This window comes from Ailuropoda melanoleuca, chromosome 2, assembly GCF_002007445.2.
Source record: "Ailuropoda melanoleuca isolate Jingjing chromosome 2, ASM200744v2, whole genome shotgun sequence".
Taxonomy (NCBI): domain Eukaryota; kingdom Metazoa; phylum Chordata; class Mammalia; order Carnivora; family Ursidae; genus Ailuropoda; species Ailuropoda melanoleuca.
Genome location: NC_048219.1, coordinates 167,135,776 through 167,152,707, shown reverse-complemented (window position 1 = coordinate 167,152,707; position 16,932 = coordinate 167,135,776). Strand labels below are relative to the sequence as shown.

Genomic DNA, 16,932 nt, shown 5'->3' with positions numbered 1-16,932 from the left:
CAATCTGACAAATGCTTAAAATACCCAATTTTCCCATCTAACCTCAATGTCAGTACATGCTAGAAATTATTATTCCTAACTTTCAACCAACTATGTCAAAGTGAAATTTTTAAGAATGAAGATATTAAGTACCTAGGTATAAAATGCTTTCTTCCAACTGGAAAACACAAACAGGACAAAGTACTTATATACAAAGTGTAATTTGATTTTTCATTATATATAATAGGTAATAGTTAACTTTTATAGAGCTGTTACTTTCAATTAGTTAAAAATAAAAGTATTACCTTCAGGTAGTAGCTCACGTTTAAATTCAGGCCTCAAGCATTCTACTATTCCCAGAAATGCCCTCTCTTGTCCACTGAAGTTCTTCCTTTGGGGGGGGCACTAAATCATGATAGTTGTGGCTTCATTTGTGTGAGAGCTATAATTATGTCTTCACAGCAGCATTTTTTCTGTAATGAGAAGGTACTCAATGTATATTTTCTTTTCCTACACATAAAGAAAACTACTTACGCAGGTTTATTTTAAAATAGCCATTACCATCCCGGTACAGTAGAATCATCAACTGACTCAGTTGAAGAAAACTAAAGATTAGGACTGACTTTACAGATAACTGCATGTGTCCAGGAGTAGGTGACTTAACCTCTCTGTATCAGTTTCCTTATCTAAAATTTGGTGTTTGGACTATGATTTTGTTTCAACTCACATTCTGTAACTACTACTGACACAAAGATCTCCCCAGTAAATTGCATTTCCCTCATGAAATATTTACTAACGGTATTTTTTGGAACCATAGCAGCTTAAGAATAAAGATCTCCCTCCCTAAATTACACCATGTAAAAAATCCTGGAATTGGTGTGACAAGGTTAGTTCTTAAGCAAATAGTATTGGGATCACAGAAAGAAAACAGAAAGAAGAAAGTATTATACGTGTAGACAGTTAATGATTGGAGTTCAGAACACACACTAAAGCATTACATTTTACTGTCAAATTGCTTTCTAGAATATTTCACATCACATTAAAAAGGTGGATTTTACCTTATATCAAAACCAAAGATTAGGAAGAAACTGTTAAATTGGAAGTTTCATGTTTTATAGGGGAAAACGGCTTTTTATTGTTTATACATATTGAATGCATGGCAGAAAGGAAGTCTATTCGGGCTGTAGTCACGCATCTCCGTGGACCATATTCGGGCTACTGCTGTTTTGCTTTTGCTCAACATCGAATTTTATTTGTTCAAAACTTCAGAGGTAATTCTCTCTTAATATCTGATTATTTTGTTGAGTTTCTTCTACAAACTTTTGTGTGGTAAAATGTATCTGTTAAAACCAATTACCTGAGAATAAATCCCCAAACAGGATAACTGAAAGATGAAGTCACTTTCAGTTTAGTCTTAAGAGATTCTCCTAATTCTAGGTCCCTTGTAAGTGTTCTATGATTTAAAGGATCTTGAAATATACTCAATATCAGTGCCAGATCTTATAACTTGTTAACATTAAAAAAAATGTTGCTCAAAAGTACTTTAGAAAATAAAATATCTTTCATCTTTTCAGGAAGGTAAATGACACAATGTTCATGATATATACAAAATTACTATGAATCAGTGGTGTCAAAAATCAAGACTCCTAGTTCAAAAATATTTGCTAGAACTATTTCTTTTTAAAGATGGGTTTGGAAAGTTATAATGTGTTAAGTCAACATTAAAATTTTTAATGTATGCAAATATATATAAACAATGACTTATTTTAACTTTTCACTGAAAAAAATTTAAGGCTAGTATTCACAATGTCTCCTTAATCTAAGGTTTGCCCTCTCTGTAAACTTCCCTATAATCTTGGGTCTATCCATTTCTTACCGTGTAAATAGATACTTTTTACCTCTTTGGTCTCTGAGAGCTATACAGATTATTTCGCTTAATCCTCACATTCACTGAGTTGGATCTTTATAGATAAGAAAACCAAAGCTGTCAGGTAACTTGCCTAAACTCACAGACAGCATTAGAGTTCAGATTCAAAACTAATTCGGAAATAAAATTCCAAAACAAATAGAACCCTGAAGCCCATGCAGTCCTCAGATCATACCATACCATGCCATTACATGCAGAAAAAAAGAAACCTATAATAGAGACACATATCTTCCAAGCTGTGATTTTCCAGATAACAATGTGTCTTCATGAAGACCACAGTAAATGAATCATGTAGGAAATCATCAAGAACAAAAAGCTTGAAGTTAATGTTCTAAGAAAAACACTCAAAAGTACTACCCTAAGTACTGCATGGAGGGAACACCAAGTAAGACACAAGACACTATTGAAAAAAACACCAAAACCATCATAGTGGGTGTTCAGTTGCTCTGGAACACTTATAATTTCCTTAACTAAAGGAAGGTCTCAAATGAAAAATGTACTTTAGTGAATTCAACATTTCTGCTTTCCAAATTGAAGTTTTATCTCATTAAGTATATATTTAGAATCTGTACCTTACTGGTCATACTTCTCAATTCAAACTAAGATCAACTTAGAGTGACTATCAGGTATTGTACTTTCTTATTTTGGTAAACGTCAAATTAATGATCGCTAGAATTTATTAAACTAACCATAGGTTTTTTTGTTGTTATTTTTAAGATTTTATTTTTAAGTAATCTCAACCCCCCAAGGTTGGGCTCGAATTTACAACCCAGAGATCAAGAGTTGCATGCTCCACTAAGCCAGGCAGGCACCCCTCTAACCATAAATTTTTAAAAGATATTTTAACCAATAATATTTTATCAATAGTAAAAATATTATCTGGAAAAGAACCTAATAATTTGAAGGTTATTTCCGGCTCTATGAATGTTAATTCAGGCAATTTTACTACTGTAATTCTAAAATCACGTATGATTAAAGGAGAATGTTTAAAACTGTCAAATTTCTTTCCACGTCTACCAAATTCAGAAAATATGGGTTAAATAGAAGGACTTCAGTTAAGAAAGTGTTTCAAGCTTCAGGTGGTCTAACTTATTTAAGGCATACAATTCTCACCATTACAATGAATCACATGGTTAAATGACCACAGGTTGTATTAGCAAGCCCAGTCCTTCCTTTCCTAGGACTTCAGCACAGAGTTTTTTTTATTCCTGTAACCGTGTGGCTATTCTCTCTTATTTGTTCACGCTGGCAAAGCTTCTAGCCAAACTGACATCTAAGTGACAATGCTGGTGATAAATTTAACATTCACTATGTGGCATTTAATTCTTACAGTGACTCAAGTGTGGCACAGAGCGGTTAATAAATAGCTGAGACATTCAGATTCGAGAGTCCGCATTCTAGAAAGGTGAGTGAATTGAAAATAGTCCTACTTTCATTATCATTGCTTTCCAATAAAAATTATTTTTCCGCTTACAATTGTTTAAATACTTTCTCATTGGCTATGGTTGATTTAACTACCAGGTGCCTACTTAATTGCAGCGCATCTTTAAACAACGTAAAGGAAAGCTTTAGTTTTCACCTGCACGCATACCGCTCTGCCCACAAATTCTGCAATCCAGTTTTGCCTGATTCTAAACTGCTGTCTCTTGAAGTCCCCCTCTTGCAGCTTTTTTTGGCGAACGACTTAAAAAGTGACTTTGAGATCTAGATAGTATCTCTCCATCCATCCTCCCACAGCGAAATAACTAAATTCAATTAGAGGAACTCTCCGGACCATTTAGAGTAAGGAATAGGCCTAAAGGTATCTTCAAGACCAAAAAAAAGAAAAAGTCAAAAATTGAAGGAGAATGTAATGTGGGGGAGGACGCCTTTCCCCTTCTAACCAGACGATATAAAAGGGCTCATAAGGAGAAAAACAAAACAAAAAACACAAAACCTAAAAAGCGGGGCTCTTGGCTGCGCGAAGGACCACACACTAGGCGCTACCGCCCAAGGGGTCGGGGTCCTTCTCCGCGGCGGTGGCGTGTCCTGGAGCTCAGCAATCCTCCTCCAGACACTTATCTCCACCTTCTCCAGTTTGCCTTCCTGAGGACCCACAGCGCGGCCCCGGGAGGGGGTTAGTGGGCCTCATCGCGCGGGGCCCCGAAAAGTCCCCGAGGCGGGGCGCGGAAGGCACCACCCTTCTCGACTGCGGCTGGGGGCGGGGGCCAGCGGTTGCTCAGGGAGCAGGCTGGTCAGGAGGTGACGGGAGGAGGAGGCAGGAAGCAAGAAATGGGGGTTGGGAGGTAGCGTCCCGTTCGTGGGCGCGGACCACTCAGGCAAACCCCCAACTCCCCCAGTCCCGCCGCTTCCGAGAGCCCTACAGGGCGAGAAGGGAAGTCCAAAAGGTGCGGGAGCAGAGGGGAGAAAATTCAAAACGAGTCTACTCAACCTCGTCTTGGCTCCGAGGCCCTGCCATGGAGACCAGCACAATGCGCAGGCGCATCCTTCTGAGGCCGCGCAGCGCAGTACAGCGAGAGTAGACCACTATCGGCCACCGTCATCCGTTTCCTTTCTGATTCGTTCTTTTTTTTTTTTTTTTTTTTTCCGTGTCCCTGACTCTCACCTGGATCTAAAGCCTGAAGCTAGAGGCGGAAGCCCTCCGAAAGTCTCGGAGTAGTCTACTACTCCGAAAGTAGAGAGAGGTTATGATTGGGAGTATGCGTAAGAAAATAAAGACGGGAAGTCTATAGTAAATTAAAGCTGAAGGCAGAGGAAATATAATAGATATCTGGCTGGAGTTGGGAAAATTTAAGGCAAATAATATATCCTGAGAGCAGCTTGGCAAAAAAAGACTACAATTCCCAGTGGTTACAGCGTCTGAGAAGCGCTGCTTTCTGGGAGTGGTAGTGTCTAGGAACTGTGAAGTATCGGTTCTGAAGACAACCTCTTAAAAAGAGATAGAAGCAGTTTGAATTGGGCCTTTCCGTATCTTCATAATCGATCACAGGCCTAAATATATTGAAAGACGTTTAAAAAAAAATTAGGGACACTCCGCCTTTAAAACTATGCTTCACTAATCGATGATTCCTAAATCTAGTAATAGGTAGTTGATGTTTGTGGGCTGGGTCTCTGTGTAAGAGCAACCTCGTGGTTGTCTCGTTGCTGTGGAGGCCGGAGGAAGGAAACCGAGACCCCGGAAGACTGCATCTTCTCGCGTATCTGTGCAAGCTAATTTTGAGCTGCCTCTTTTTGTAGTCTTAAGAGACCAGAGCGCCTGTTGTCTGACTCTTACCCCTTACGTTTCTGTAGATAAGTCTTGTGTGTACTCCTCACTATGGCTCAGCTCCAGACACGCTTCTTCACTGACAATAAGAAGTAAGTAAGCGTCCTTTTCTTTCCTTTCCCCTCCTCTCGCCTCTCTAGGAATGACTTTGTGGAGCCTTGGTTATCTTTGCTCTCAATTTCTCCCCGCGTTTTTTCACCCCCTGTTCTGGCTTGAGCGAATTTTCCGCTCAATTGGAAGCTATATCTTGCCGGGATTTCTCCGGCATCCACCTCGAACTCTGAGATCACAGATGCTTTTTTGGCCGAGCTTCTCAGACTGTGTATAATTTGAATTGCGAGTGTAGAGGGATCTGAAGGGCTTCAGGTTTGCTTCCCGAATGAAGCACATACGTAATTTTGAAAATGAACAATGGACCTAGTCGTTTACAGGCTGCCTGCTAGTGGTGTTTCACATTTTCTGAAAAAACACGTTTATTTCCTTTTCAAGTAGGTGATGGACGATGGCTTTTCTAAACCAGGCTAGAACGTGGAGCTCTGAACAGGGGGTTGGTAGAACTGGTTTTTGATAAAGAGTGTAAAGTCAATTCAGTTACAGTTTTCTGTATTTTTATATATGTGCTTACATATATGTGTGTATGTATATATGAGCATTTTTACTAATGGTCCCTACGTCAGTAGCATTCATTTGAAACCTAATTGTATTCAGTCTTGTGGTGTATATTACACTATTAAGTTTTCTTAGTGTCTTTTCAGCTATAGTGCAAGTCTTTTGATGGTAGGAGACAGTGTGTTATAGTTCTTGTATTGACTGAGTCAGTAAATGTTTGTCAAATTCTTGCCGTACTGATGATATATACTGAATATTTGTTGTATTAACAAGCTAATGTCAGTGGTAAACTAGAAAACTCCCAGCTCAGTTAAGATTATGTCTTTGATTCTTTGTAGCTTTATGAGTTGACCGGGTAAATCATATTCACTCCTCTTGTATTGTTGCTTACAGGATACATAAATTGTATTATCAGTGCACATGAGTATTTTATACTTGGTCTAGATACTTTTCAAGGAATGTGGTACAATAGCATGACCACTGTATTTCTTTTAACTGAAATTTTTATTGAGATAATCGATTCACATGGAGTTTTAAGAAATAATAGACCACTATGTTTTAACCCCTGAGATAAATGGATAAATATTATATATAGGTTTCTGTGTGTGTTTGTGTGTTTAAATTCTTCAAAAAGGTAACAAAACCTAAAAATTAAGTTCTTGCTTCTTATACATAATATGTTCTGGTGAGTAGAATGGGGGGACTAGTATTTTTCACATATATGTATATACTTTACATTTACATGTGTTTGAATTATGCTACTTTATCTCCCTTATTCTACTGACCAAATAGTAAGCAAAAGGAAAAACCAAAAACTTTTTGGGAGTGGTGTTTGGTTTTTTTTTTTTTTTTTTAATTTATTTATTTTGGAGAGAGAGAGCACCTATGTGCAAGTGGGGGGAGAGGCAGAGGGAGAGAGATAGAGAATTCTGAGGAGACTCCCCATTAAGCGTCGAGCCCAACACAGGGTTGGGTTTTTTTTTTTTTCATTAAAGATTTTATTTATTTATTTGACAGAGATAGAGACAGCCAGCGAGAGAGGGAACACAAGCAGGAGGAGTGGGAGAGGAAGAAGCAGGCTCATAGTGGAAGAGCCTGATGTGGGGCTTGATCCCATAACGCCGGGATCACACCCTGAGCTGAAGGCAGACGCTTAACTGCTGTGCCACCCAGGCGCCCCTCAACACAGGGTTCTATCTCACCACCCATGAGGTCATGGCTTGAGCCAAAACCAAGAGTCGCACGAACGCTCAACCAAATGAGCCACCCAAGCACCCCTGGAAAAACCTAAAACTTTAATTCTAGGCTTTGTTACCTTTTGGAGAACCTAAATTATTGCTTACTTTTTTTTTAAGGTGTGATACATATAAATATAACTGTTACCTTACCACTCAAAAGTGTGATTTGAAGATCAGCAGCATCAGCGTCACTTGCGAACTTATCAGAAAGAGCAGAATCTCAGACTCTACCTCAGACCTACCGATTGGGAATCTACCTTTTAACAAGATCTGAAGCCCCCTCCCTATGTCACTGTGGCAAAAAGAGATTTATTGTATCATGTCTTGATGAGCCCCTGGATTCTGCCTTAACTTCTTTTGAAACTTCCATTCCCCACATCTGTGGCTTTAAATCAGGCTTTATACTTGTTTAAAATAAAATTACATTTGTATGAAATGTCCAGAACAGACAAATCCACTGAGACAGAAAGTAGATTAGTGGTTGTCAAGGCCTGGGGTTGGAAGGATTAGGGGGTAATAGCTAAAGGGTGGTGAAAAAAGTTCTAAAACTATAGTGATGGTATTTTGCAAATATTGGACACTTTATTTTTATTTTACTTTTTTATTGTAAGATTTTATTTATTTATTTGACAGAGAGAGAGCACAAGCAGGGGGAGCAGCAGAGGGACAGGGAGAAGCAGGCTTTCCGCTGAGCAGGGGGCCTGATGTGGGGCTCGATCCTAGGACCCTGGGATCATGACCTGAGCCAAAGGCAGATGCTTAACTGACTGAGCCACTCAGGTGCCCCAGTATTGGACACTTTAAAGTGTGAATTCTGTTGTATGTGAATTATATCTCAAGAAAGTTGTTACTACGAAAAAAAAAGTATAACCACTCTGTGCACATCTCCTTAACCTTACCTTTGGTCACTGTCTAAAGCAAAATCACACTTTGGGGAATAGGCTGAGTGGGCAGTTCTTAGCAATTGGTTTCTGCTCTTCCTGCTTTTCTGCACCCTTTCTTTCTGTCTACCCGTTACCTGACAAAGTCACTTTCCAGATGTAACTTAAGAGTGATCTTTCCTGTGCATTCTTTTATACCCCCTTTTTCTCTCCTTTGGTTGAAATGATCTGTAGCTTCTTTGTTCTCCCATTCTGTATATCACTTATGACATTATTCTTATATACTTTTATTGTATTTTGATTACTGGACTCTGACCCTTTCTAAGAACAGAGATCATGTCCTAATTCATTTTTGTTAATCCTGTGTAGCAAAATGTCTGGCATGTATTAGATCTCCAGTAAATACTTGTTGAATGAATAAATGCACATGTGTTAAAATATCTGTAGACCTGGGGCGCCTGGCTGGCACAGCGGTTAAGCGTCTGCCTTCAGCTCAGGGCGTGATCCTGGCATTGTGGGATCGAGCCCCACATCAGGCTCCTCCACTATGAGCCTGCTTCTTCCTCTCCCACTCCCCCTGCTTGTGTTCCCTCTCTCGCTGGCTGTCTCTATCTCTGTCAAATAAATAAATAAAATCTTAAAAAAAAAAATATCTGTAGACTTGACTTAGACATATCATTTCCTTTTCACAGATACGCGGTAGATGATGTTCCCTTCTCAATTCCTGCAGCCTCGGAAATTGCCGACCTTAGTAACATCATTAATAAATTGCTGGAGGCCAAAAATGGTGAGTAATAAAGGCTTTGAGAAGTTAGGAGAGGGTGCAGTGCCACTAACTACACTAAAAAAAATCACATTTTTATTTTATTTTCCCCTTTTTAGGCCTTATTTTATGATACCGTATGCATTTTGTAACGGTAAAATTTATAAACTGTAACATGGGTTTTCCTGCTGCATGATGCTTTTTTTAAGTGCTTTGAAATAGAAGTTTTCAGAAAAAATTATTTCAGTTTAATCTGCTTTTAAGGCAATATGGAGATAAGGTGGTTGAGAGTTAGGAATAATATTTTAGTATCATAGTTATGACATTGTGATTGTGCTAGGGAGGACTGGTATGGATAGGCATAGAACAAGCATCTAGGTGCTTGGGTCTTACTTGCTACGCTTCTAGCAAAATGACAATGTCACTATTTGAGTATTTATTTTGTGTAATAATAGATGCCAATATTAATACTGGTATTTTTTTAAGTATTTAAAATTCATTGAAAAATAAATGGATAAAGGTTTATAAAGGGTAGCAAGTAAAACATTTAAAAGATATAAATATTAAACATATGCTGTTGTATGAAAATACATTATTAGCCCATAAAATTAATATGAACAAAGTATGCAAAAATATTGATGAAACAATATTGGCCATGAGTTGGTAATTGTTGAAATTGGGTGAGAGGTATATGAAGGTTTATTATATTATTCTCCACTTTTGCTTATGCTTGACATTTTCTGTAATAAAACATTTTTTAAAAATTAATGAAACTGTACATAAAATAGAAGATTTAAACAGAAAAATTGAGACTAACATAAAGCGTGATCTTTTAAAAACAAAACTTGTCAGGGCGAGTTGGTGGCTCGGTTGGTTAAATGTCTGCCTTCAGGGGCACCTGGGTGGCACAGCGGTTAAGCATCTGCCTTCGGCTCAGGGCGTGATCCTGGCATTATGGGATCGAGCCCCACATCAGGCTCCTCTGTTGTGAGCCTGCTTCTTCCTCTCCCACTCCCCCTGCTTGTGTTCCCTCTCTCGCTGGCTGTCTCTATCTCTGTCAAATAAATAAATAAAATCTTTAAAAAAAAAAAAAAGTCTGCCATCGGCTCAGGTCAGGATCCCAGAATCCTGGAATCTAGTCCCACCTCCTGCGCCCTGCTCAGCAGGGAGCCTGCGTCTCCCTCTCCCACTCCCCTGCTTGTGCATGCTCTCTCTCTCCCTCTCTCTCTCTCAAGCTCTCTGTCAAATACATAAATAAAATCTTTAAAAAATAAAATAAAATAGACTTTAAAAAAATAAAAATATGCTTGCTTCCAAATGGTGATGTCATTGACAAGTTTTTGTTTTATTTTATTTTTTTTAAGATTTTATTTATTTATCAGAGAAAGGGAGGGAGAAAACAAGTGGGGTGAGAGGCAGAGGGAGAAGCAGACTCCCTGCTGAGGGGGGAGCCTTATGCGGGGCTCGATCATGGGACTCCAGGATCATGACCTGAGCCAAAGACAGATGCTTAACCTACTGAGCCACCCAGGTGCCCTAGAGCAAGCATATTTTTAAACAGATGTTTCTGATGCTTCAGAGTTCTTTTGATTCTACCCTAGTTGGAGGAATGGAGAGGTGAGAGTTAATGAACTAGTGCCTGATATTTTCCCCTTCTCCATCTTCACATAATCCCAATTTTTTTGTTAAGTTTGAGATGATGCTTTGTTTTTTCTTTTTCTTTTTTTTTTTTTTAGTAATCTCTACACCCAATGTGGGACTTGAATTCATGACCCTGAGAACAAGAGTCTCATGGTCTTCCAACTGAACCAGCCAGGCATCCCTGAGATGTTTTTGAGCAACCTTTTTTTTTTTTTTTTGGTGGGGCATGTGGCAGGGTCAGCAATTTTTTCATTACTAGCAAGCTATTGTTCTTCATTCAGAGATATTCACATAGCATTTCCCTTGTCTTTACTTCATCTTTTGACATATATTTTGATACATAGTTACTTGTAAATTACCAGGCTATCATATATTCTTCTTATTGAAAAAGTCTCTGAACTAGAGTAAGAATTACTCTCATAATAGAGGCGCCTGGGTGGCTCAGTCGGTTAAGCCTCCGATTCCTGATTTCAGCTAGGGTCATGATCCTAGGGTTGTGAGATTGAGCCCCACATTGGGCTTCTTGCTGTGTGTGGAACTTGCTTGGGATTCTCTCTGTCCCTCTCCCCACCCACTCACACTCTTTCTCTCTTAAAAAAAAAAAGAAAAGAATTATTCTTGAAATAGATGCTTTGCATTGCCAGTATATGGATGTTTGTTGTTGCCCAAACAGTTACATATTTTTCTAAATTTGTAGAATGAATATTGGTTTCTTTTTTTATAAATTAAATAATAAAGTCATTGCTCTTGAGTTGAAGATGCAAATGATTCAGATTTCAGATTTTTAAAAAGTAAAAATCCGAATAATCCAATGAGAGAGTTCTTTCAGAAGTATCCTAGCTAATAAATGCTGAAAGAATAAGAATTTTTAGCATTTTTGTAACTCCAAGGGAAATAATGGGTTTAAGTAGTGATTATCAGTAGCTGATAAAACTTTTAATTAGTTAAAAGGCTGACAGAATATTATGATGGATGGGATAAGACTGACATCTTCAGAGCCCAGATATAGATTTTCACATCACAGGAGATATAGCAAGATAATGCACTTTCTGATGTGATGCAATAGGAAACACATAATACTGTGTGTAAATATTCTTACCAAAAAAAAAAAAAAAACCAAACCTGAAATCTAATCAGTGTTTATGTATGCTTAGTGTACAGAACATGTAGGTGGTAGAGAAAACATGTTAAAGGACACCGTGGAGATGTAATCAAATCCAGAATGTAAGAAATATTTAGAAGACAGATGACCCAGTTTCTTTTACAAATAAATGGCAAGGGAGAGAAAGGAGGAGGGGGAACTGTTAAAGATTAAATAAGACACATTAATAAAATATAATATGTGGACTTTGTATCTAATTCTAAAAAATTCACTGTAAAAAGACATTTATAAAACAAGAAAACATGAATATTGGCTATTTGATATTAAAAGGAATAATGATTAAATTTTTTAACATCGCCACTATTTTTTTAAGTCCTCATATTTAGAAATACAGACTAAAGCATTTACAGATAAAGTGATAGCATTTCTCGGGTTTGATTTAAAATAAACCAGCAGAGGAGTGGAGTGAGGTGTACAGATGATTGCCCATGAGTTGGTAGTTGTTTTAATATGGGATGGGGATTCATAATGTTTCTTCTACTTTTATATATATTTGGAATTATCCATAGAATAAAAAGTTTGTTTAAATAGAGTTAATTATACCAACAACACAGTAAAAAATTATACCAACAGAAGAAGTTCTTTAAAATCACATAGTGTACTGGAATATGTTGCTTGATTATGCCATGGAGAAATTCTGGAGAAACTCAGAGGCCACACTGGGATAATAGGTACCTGTTTCTTTTGGGGTTTCTCCTACACCTCTGCCGATCTTACTTCAGGTTCTAAGAGTGATCATTTTATTATGCGTTTTCTTTAGAGTTCCACAAACATGTGGAGTTCGATTTTCTTATCAAGGGCCAGTTTCTGCGAATGCCCTTGCTCAAACACATGGAACTGGAGAACATCTCATCAGTAAGTTCAAATGTTTACCTGCTCTATTTTATGTTGGGTGTTTTCAGGTAATGTGGAAAACTTTCAGAATCACCTGTATCCTTGGCCACCAAGATTTTTTTTTTTATTGTTTTTTTTTTTTCTAGAAATTTGAACTTCAGTTTTTGTGTATTCAATTTTGAAATCCCCTCTTCTTTTTTTTTTTCTTAATGATTTTTTATTATATTATGTTAGTTGAAATCCCCTCTTCTGAAGGTGTGTTAAGAAATGCAGATGACCGAATATGGGAAGGAACTTTTTGTATTTGTGGAAGAATTGTCAAGAAAGGAAATAGCAAATATATGTTTACTACTAATAAAGGTGTACAAAATGACTGTGCACATATAAAAACTTCTGGGTTATTATTGTGATTTATAGTGGTTCCCCCTTCCTCTAATTTTTAAAGTTCCCTTAATTGCTTTTATAGTTTAAAATATAATTTATAATTGCTTTTATACTTTTAGGCAGGTTTAAAACTGTGATAAAATGTACTACAATTTATCATAATTCAGTGGTATTAAGTGCATTTACAATGTTATGCATGCATCACTACTATTCATATCCAGAACTTTTTCTTCATCCTCATTAAACATATGCTTTTATGATTTTATTTTTTAAAGTTTCTTATATTCTTCTCTACCCCCCCTCCAACTTTTGGCATAAATTTTCCAAGGTCATTAATGTTTCTTAATACTACTTTTAGGTCAGATAAAGTTTTTCACCTTTTGCACGGCTCCAAATTTTCTGAGTTATGGAGGGGACTGATATGAAGGAGACCTATTACCTGGGAGTCCTTTATTTTCAGTGTACTATTTTAAAACTGTACCGCCTGATTGATTTCTGGTTTTTCTCTGTGTCTAGGAAGAGGTTGTGGAATTGGAATATGTGGAGAAGTACACTGCCCCTCAGCCAGAGCAATGCATGTTCCATGATGACTGGATCAGTTCAGTCCAAGGGGCAGAGGAATGGTATTGCCATATGAATGTTCTTCTATCCATTTTATTATACCACCTCCATCAGTCTTTTTAAGTGTACTATGTGAATATTTTTCTCTAACTGACTCTGTGTTCTTTGTAAAAGTAATTTCATGGTATATGTATTGGTGACCATGCCAAAGATCTTCCATTCAACTTATTTAAGAAGAAACGTGTCTATTAATGTTTCTGTTCTGTCTCAAGATGTTGTAGTGACATTTGTCTATTGGATAAGTCAAGTGTCTTAGAGCATTTGTTTTATTTGAGTGTGTTGCTTATAAGACCAAAGATATAATTTGTTTCACAGAGGGGAAAAAACCTTTTATAGCCACGGATCTCCTAGCCTACTACCACGAAGGTGCACGTCATGCTATTTTAGGACTAAAAAGGGCAGACTAGATTTGAGCAGGTATGGATGGCCCAGAGCAAGCCCTCACTGGCCTTACCTGTAGAACAGCACCTTGAGAGTGGATCATAGTACAAGCTTAGTTCTTTCAAAGAATATCTTCCTGGAGTTGTTACCCAAGTGATGTTTTTACTGGTTTTACTTTTACTTTAGATGATTTTACTGTTTTTCTATTAAAAGATTTTCACTGTTTCAGTACAAAGGACTATTAGGCTTTACAAGCAAGTTCCCTAAGAGTTGTAGTGTTTACAGCAGTAGTGAAAATGAAATCTAGGGTTTTTCAGTTACATTTTTATTTTTAGGAGGTTAGGAAAAGTCAAATGTAACCTCTTCTGATCTATTCTAGTGTGTTTTGAAAACTTAGTCTTCAGGGGTGCCGGGTGGCGCAGTCGTTAAGCGTCTGCCTTTGGCTCAGGGCGTGATCCCAGCGTTCTGGGATCGAGCCCCACATCAGGCTCCTCCACTAAGAGCCTGCTTCTTCCTCTCCCACTCTCCCTGCTTGTGTTCCCTCTCTCGCTGGCTGTCTCTCTCTGTCAAATAAAAAAAAAGAAAAAGAAAACTTGGTCTTCAAGTTAAAAAAATTTTTTTTAAGTATAATCCTTAAGGTTTACTTTGTCATTGCTTTAGAAATATAATTGATTTCAGGTTTTGAAAAAGCTGCTTTTTCTATATCATAGGATTTTTTTTCTCTTCATAGGATCTTGACTGGTTCTTACGATAAGACTTCTCGAATATGGTCCTTGGAAGGAAAGTCAATAATGACAATTGTGGGACATACAGACGTTGTAAAAGATGTGGCCTGGGTGAAAAAAGGTTAGGACTCTTTGCCTAAACTGAAAGGAATCCTGCATCGGGGATTGGAAATAAGCCACTTTCAGTGCTGGGGCAGAATGGGGCTGGTGTAGGAAATGCCTCATGCCTCAGTTTTTGTGAGGTCTTTCAAAAATATAGTGTTCAAGAAGAAAAAAAATCCATAAGTGGTAGAGTTAAATCCTTACTAACTTGTAACAGATAAAGTATACTTTCAAATTAATCCTGTGTTAAACTCCTATTTTATAGTATTTTTGGAGAATCATCCTTTTATACCATAAGTTACTTCTTTTTCAAAGCTGGCTAATGTCTTTCTCAACAACAAAAAATTCAATTCTTCAGTTTCCGAACACAGCATATTTTACATTTTTATTCTAGTTTGTTCTTATTCTTCTCTTCTCATTTCTTCAGATAGTTTGTCTTGCCTACTACTGAGTGCCTCTATGGATCAGACGATTCTCTTATGGGAGTGGAATGTTGAAAGAAACAAAGTGAAAGCCCTGCACTGCTGCAGAGGACATGCTGGAAGTGTGGATTCTATAGCTGTTGATAGCACAGGAACTAAAGTAAGTAGCTAGTGTGTTGTTCTAGTTGTACTAGTACTGTTGAATTAGAGTTTGAGCTTCTTGTGCAAAAATTTTTTTCTTGTGATTGTCCTACTTTCATAACAGTTGGTAATTAAAGAATATGATTTTGAACCCAAAGTAAATAGTCTTAAAATAAGAGTTATAAAGGTTTACTTCCTCAGTCTGGGTTCCTCTGATTTAGACTTTATATAAACTGTAGAAAATTTGTGAAATCAGGTAAACAAGCAGTGTAACATTCTTTAATCATAGTGATTGACGTTTTCAGTCTTTGAGCTACTCAGTGCTGTGATCAATTGAAAATGTATAGTTGCTCATGTAAGCCTTAGTGTAAGCTAAGGTTAGTGTTAACAGAGGTTGTTTTACTAGTATTGCTGATTTACTCTATCATGACAATATGGTCAAAGTTAGTTAAAAGGAAACAAACCTGAGTGCAGCACTGTATTGACTTATGAGGGGTTACAAATTCTCTTGCCGTTTGAAAGTTCTCTAAAGCACATTGAAAATTCTGGATTTAAGAGTGTTTCTTTAGCATTTCTTTGCCAGTTAGCATAACAGAGGACATTTCATGCATTCAGACATAAAGATTTATGATTATTCATATTGAGCCATAAATAAGGTTTACCTGTTGTCAAGTCAAAACTTGAATGAATTAATCATACCCTATCTTTTGGCCATAAGAGACAGAAACTCATCTTGAACTTTTTTCAGCTTAAAAGACTGTGAGATCCAGGAAGGAGTGAACAGTCATATCACCAGTTTTGTGTCTCAAGAACTGAAGGAGTTGAGCTTGAATGTGGCCAACACACCTCCCCTCACTCATCTCCCGAAGTTGATTTTATTCTCTTTCACCTCAAACTGTTTTTTTCCACATGGCAGTAAAACCTGATGTTCAGTATTCCTAAGTTTTACATCTTACACCATCAGTCCCTGAAAAAGATTAACTTCAACTCTCTGGAACACAAATTTAAAAAAAAAAGGTCCTGAAGGCAGAAGGGACCTATGTGCACAGGTGTAGACCAGTTGCCCACCTCAATCTAAGCAACCATAGCCAGGGCACAGGACCATATAAGAATAGCAGCTTCTGGGGCGCCTGGGTGGCTCAGTTGTTAGGCATCTGCCTTCGGCTCAGGGCGTGATCCCAGGATCCTGGGATCGAGCTCCACATCGGGCTCCCTGCTCTGCTGGGAGCCTGCTTCTTCCTCTCCCACTCCCCGTGCTTGTGTTCCTTCTCTCAGTGGCTGTCTCTTTGTCAAATAAATGAATAAAATCTTAAAAAAAAAAAAAAAAAGAATAGCAGCTCCTTCAGTTGCCATGAGATTGAGGATACAACTTCTAGGAGACTAGGAAGCCATGCAGATGATACCACTGTAGTAAAGGATTTCAGAACAAAGTAAAGGTTTTAAGTTATAGAAAAAACAAAGCAAATAACATGGTAGATTATATTACATATTCTCTTTGTCTTACGTATCTCTTTTTAGTTTTGCAGTGGCTCCTGGGATAAGATGCTAAAGATCTGGTCTACAGGTAAACTAAATATTTGTTGTACTTTGACTTATTAATGGTGTTTCAAGAATTTCAGTGAAAGAAGAGTATTTAACACACATTTTTCCATAAAAAATGGACCAGAGCTTTTGAAGATACAAATAAAGGAGCATATAGAGAAAAATTAAAATAGTTCTTTGTGTTTAAAAATGTGTTTCTCATAAGAACTAGGATGATCGGTAGGGGAAGAAAGGGATAAAGAAAGGGGGGGGGTAATCAGAAGGGGGAATGAAACATGAGAGACTATGGACTATGAGAAACAAACTGAGGACTTC

The 16,932-nt window shown here is 37.6% G+C and overlaps 2 protein-coding genes across 21 annotated transcripts in view; one reads left to right on the top strand and one right to left on the bottom strand.

The window, feature by feature from the left end:
- CARF (calcium responsive transcription factor) overlaps positions 1 to 4,450 on the bottom strand; it is an 84,764-nt gene extending 80,314 nt beyond the window's left edge. For 9 of the 17 annotated variants that reach the window (XR_002142648.2, XR_004623572.1, XR_002142643.2 and 6 more), the window contains exons 1-2: positions 4,338 to 4,448; positions 285 to 452 (exon numbers count right to left, since the gene is read on the bottom strand). The gene's annotated coding sequence lies outside the window, so the exon portion shown is untranslated. The other 8 variants (XR_004623570.1, XM_034654986.1, XM_034654984.1 and 5 more) reach the window with 4 other exon arrangements.
- The window catches only part of WDR12 (WD repeat domain 12), a 20,883-nt gene continuing 8,180 nt past the window's right edge, over positions 4,230 to 16,932 (top strand). The window contains exons 1-8 of one of the 4 annotated variants that reach the window (XM_034654988.1): positions 4,230 to 4,293; positions 5,198 to 5,263; positions 8,592 to 8,686; positions 12,226 to 12,320; positions 13,200 to 13,306; positions 14,416 to 14,531; positions 14,940 to 15,094; positions 16,594 to 16,639. In XM_034654988.1, the coding sequence (XP_034510879.1) occupies positions 5,223 to 5,263; positions 8,592 to 8,686; positions 12,226 to 12,320; positions 13,200 to 13,306; positions 14,416 to 14,531; positions 14,940 to 15,094; positions 16,594 to 16,639 (655 nt within the window). In that variant the 5' untranslated portion in view covers positions 4,230 to 4,293; positions 5,198 to 5,222. Of the gene's footprint in view, positions 4,294 to 4,508; positions 4,610 to 4,649; positions 5,264 to 8,591; positions 8,687 to 12,225; positions 12,321 to 13,199; positions 13,307 to 14,415; positions 14,532 to 14,939; positions 15,095 to 16,593; positions 16,640 to 16,932 lie in introns of those variants that run through there. The other 3 variants (XM_011224846.3, XM_019799569.2, XM_011224845.3) reach the window with 3 other exon arrangements.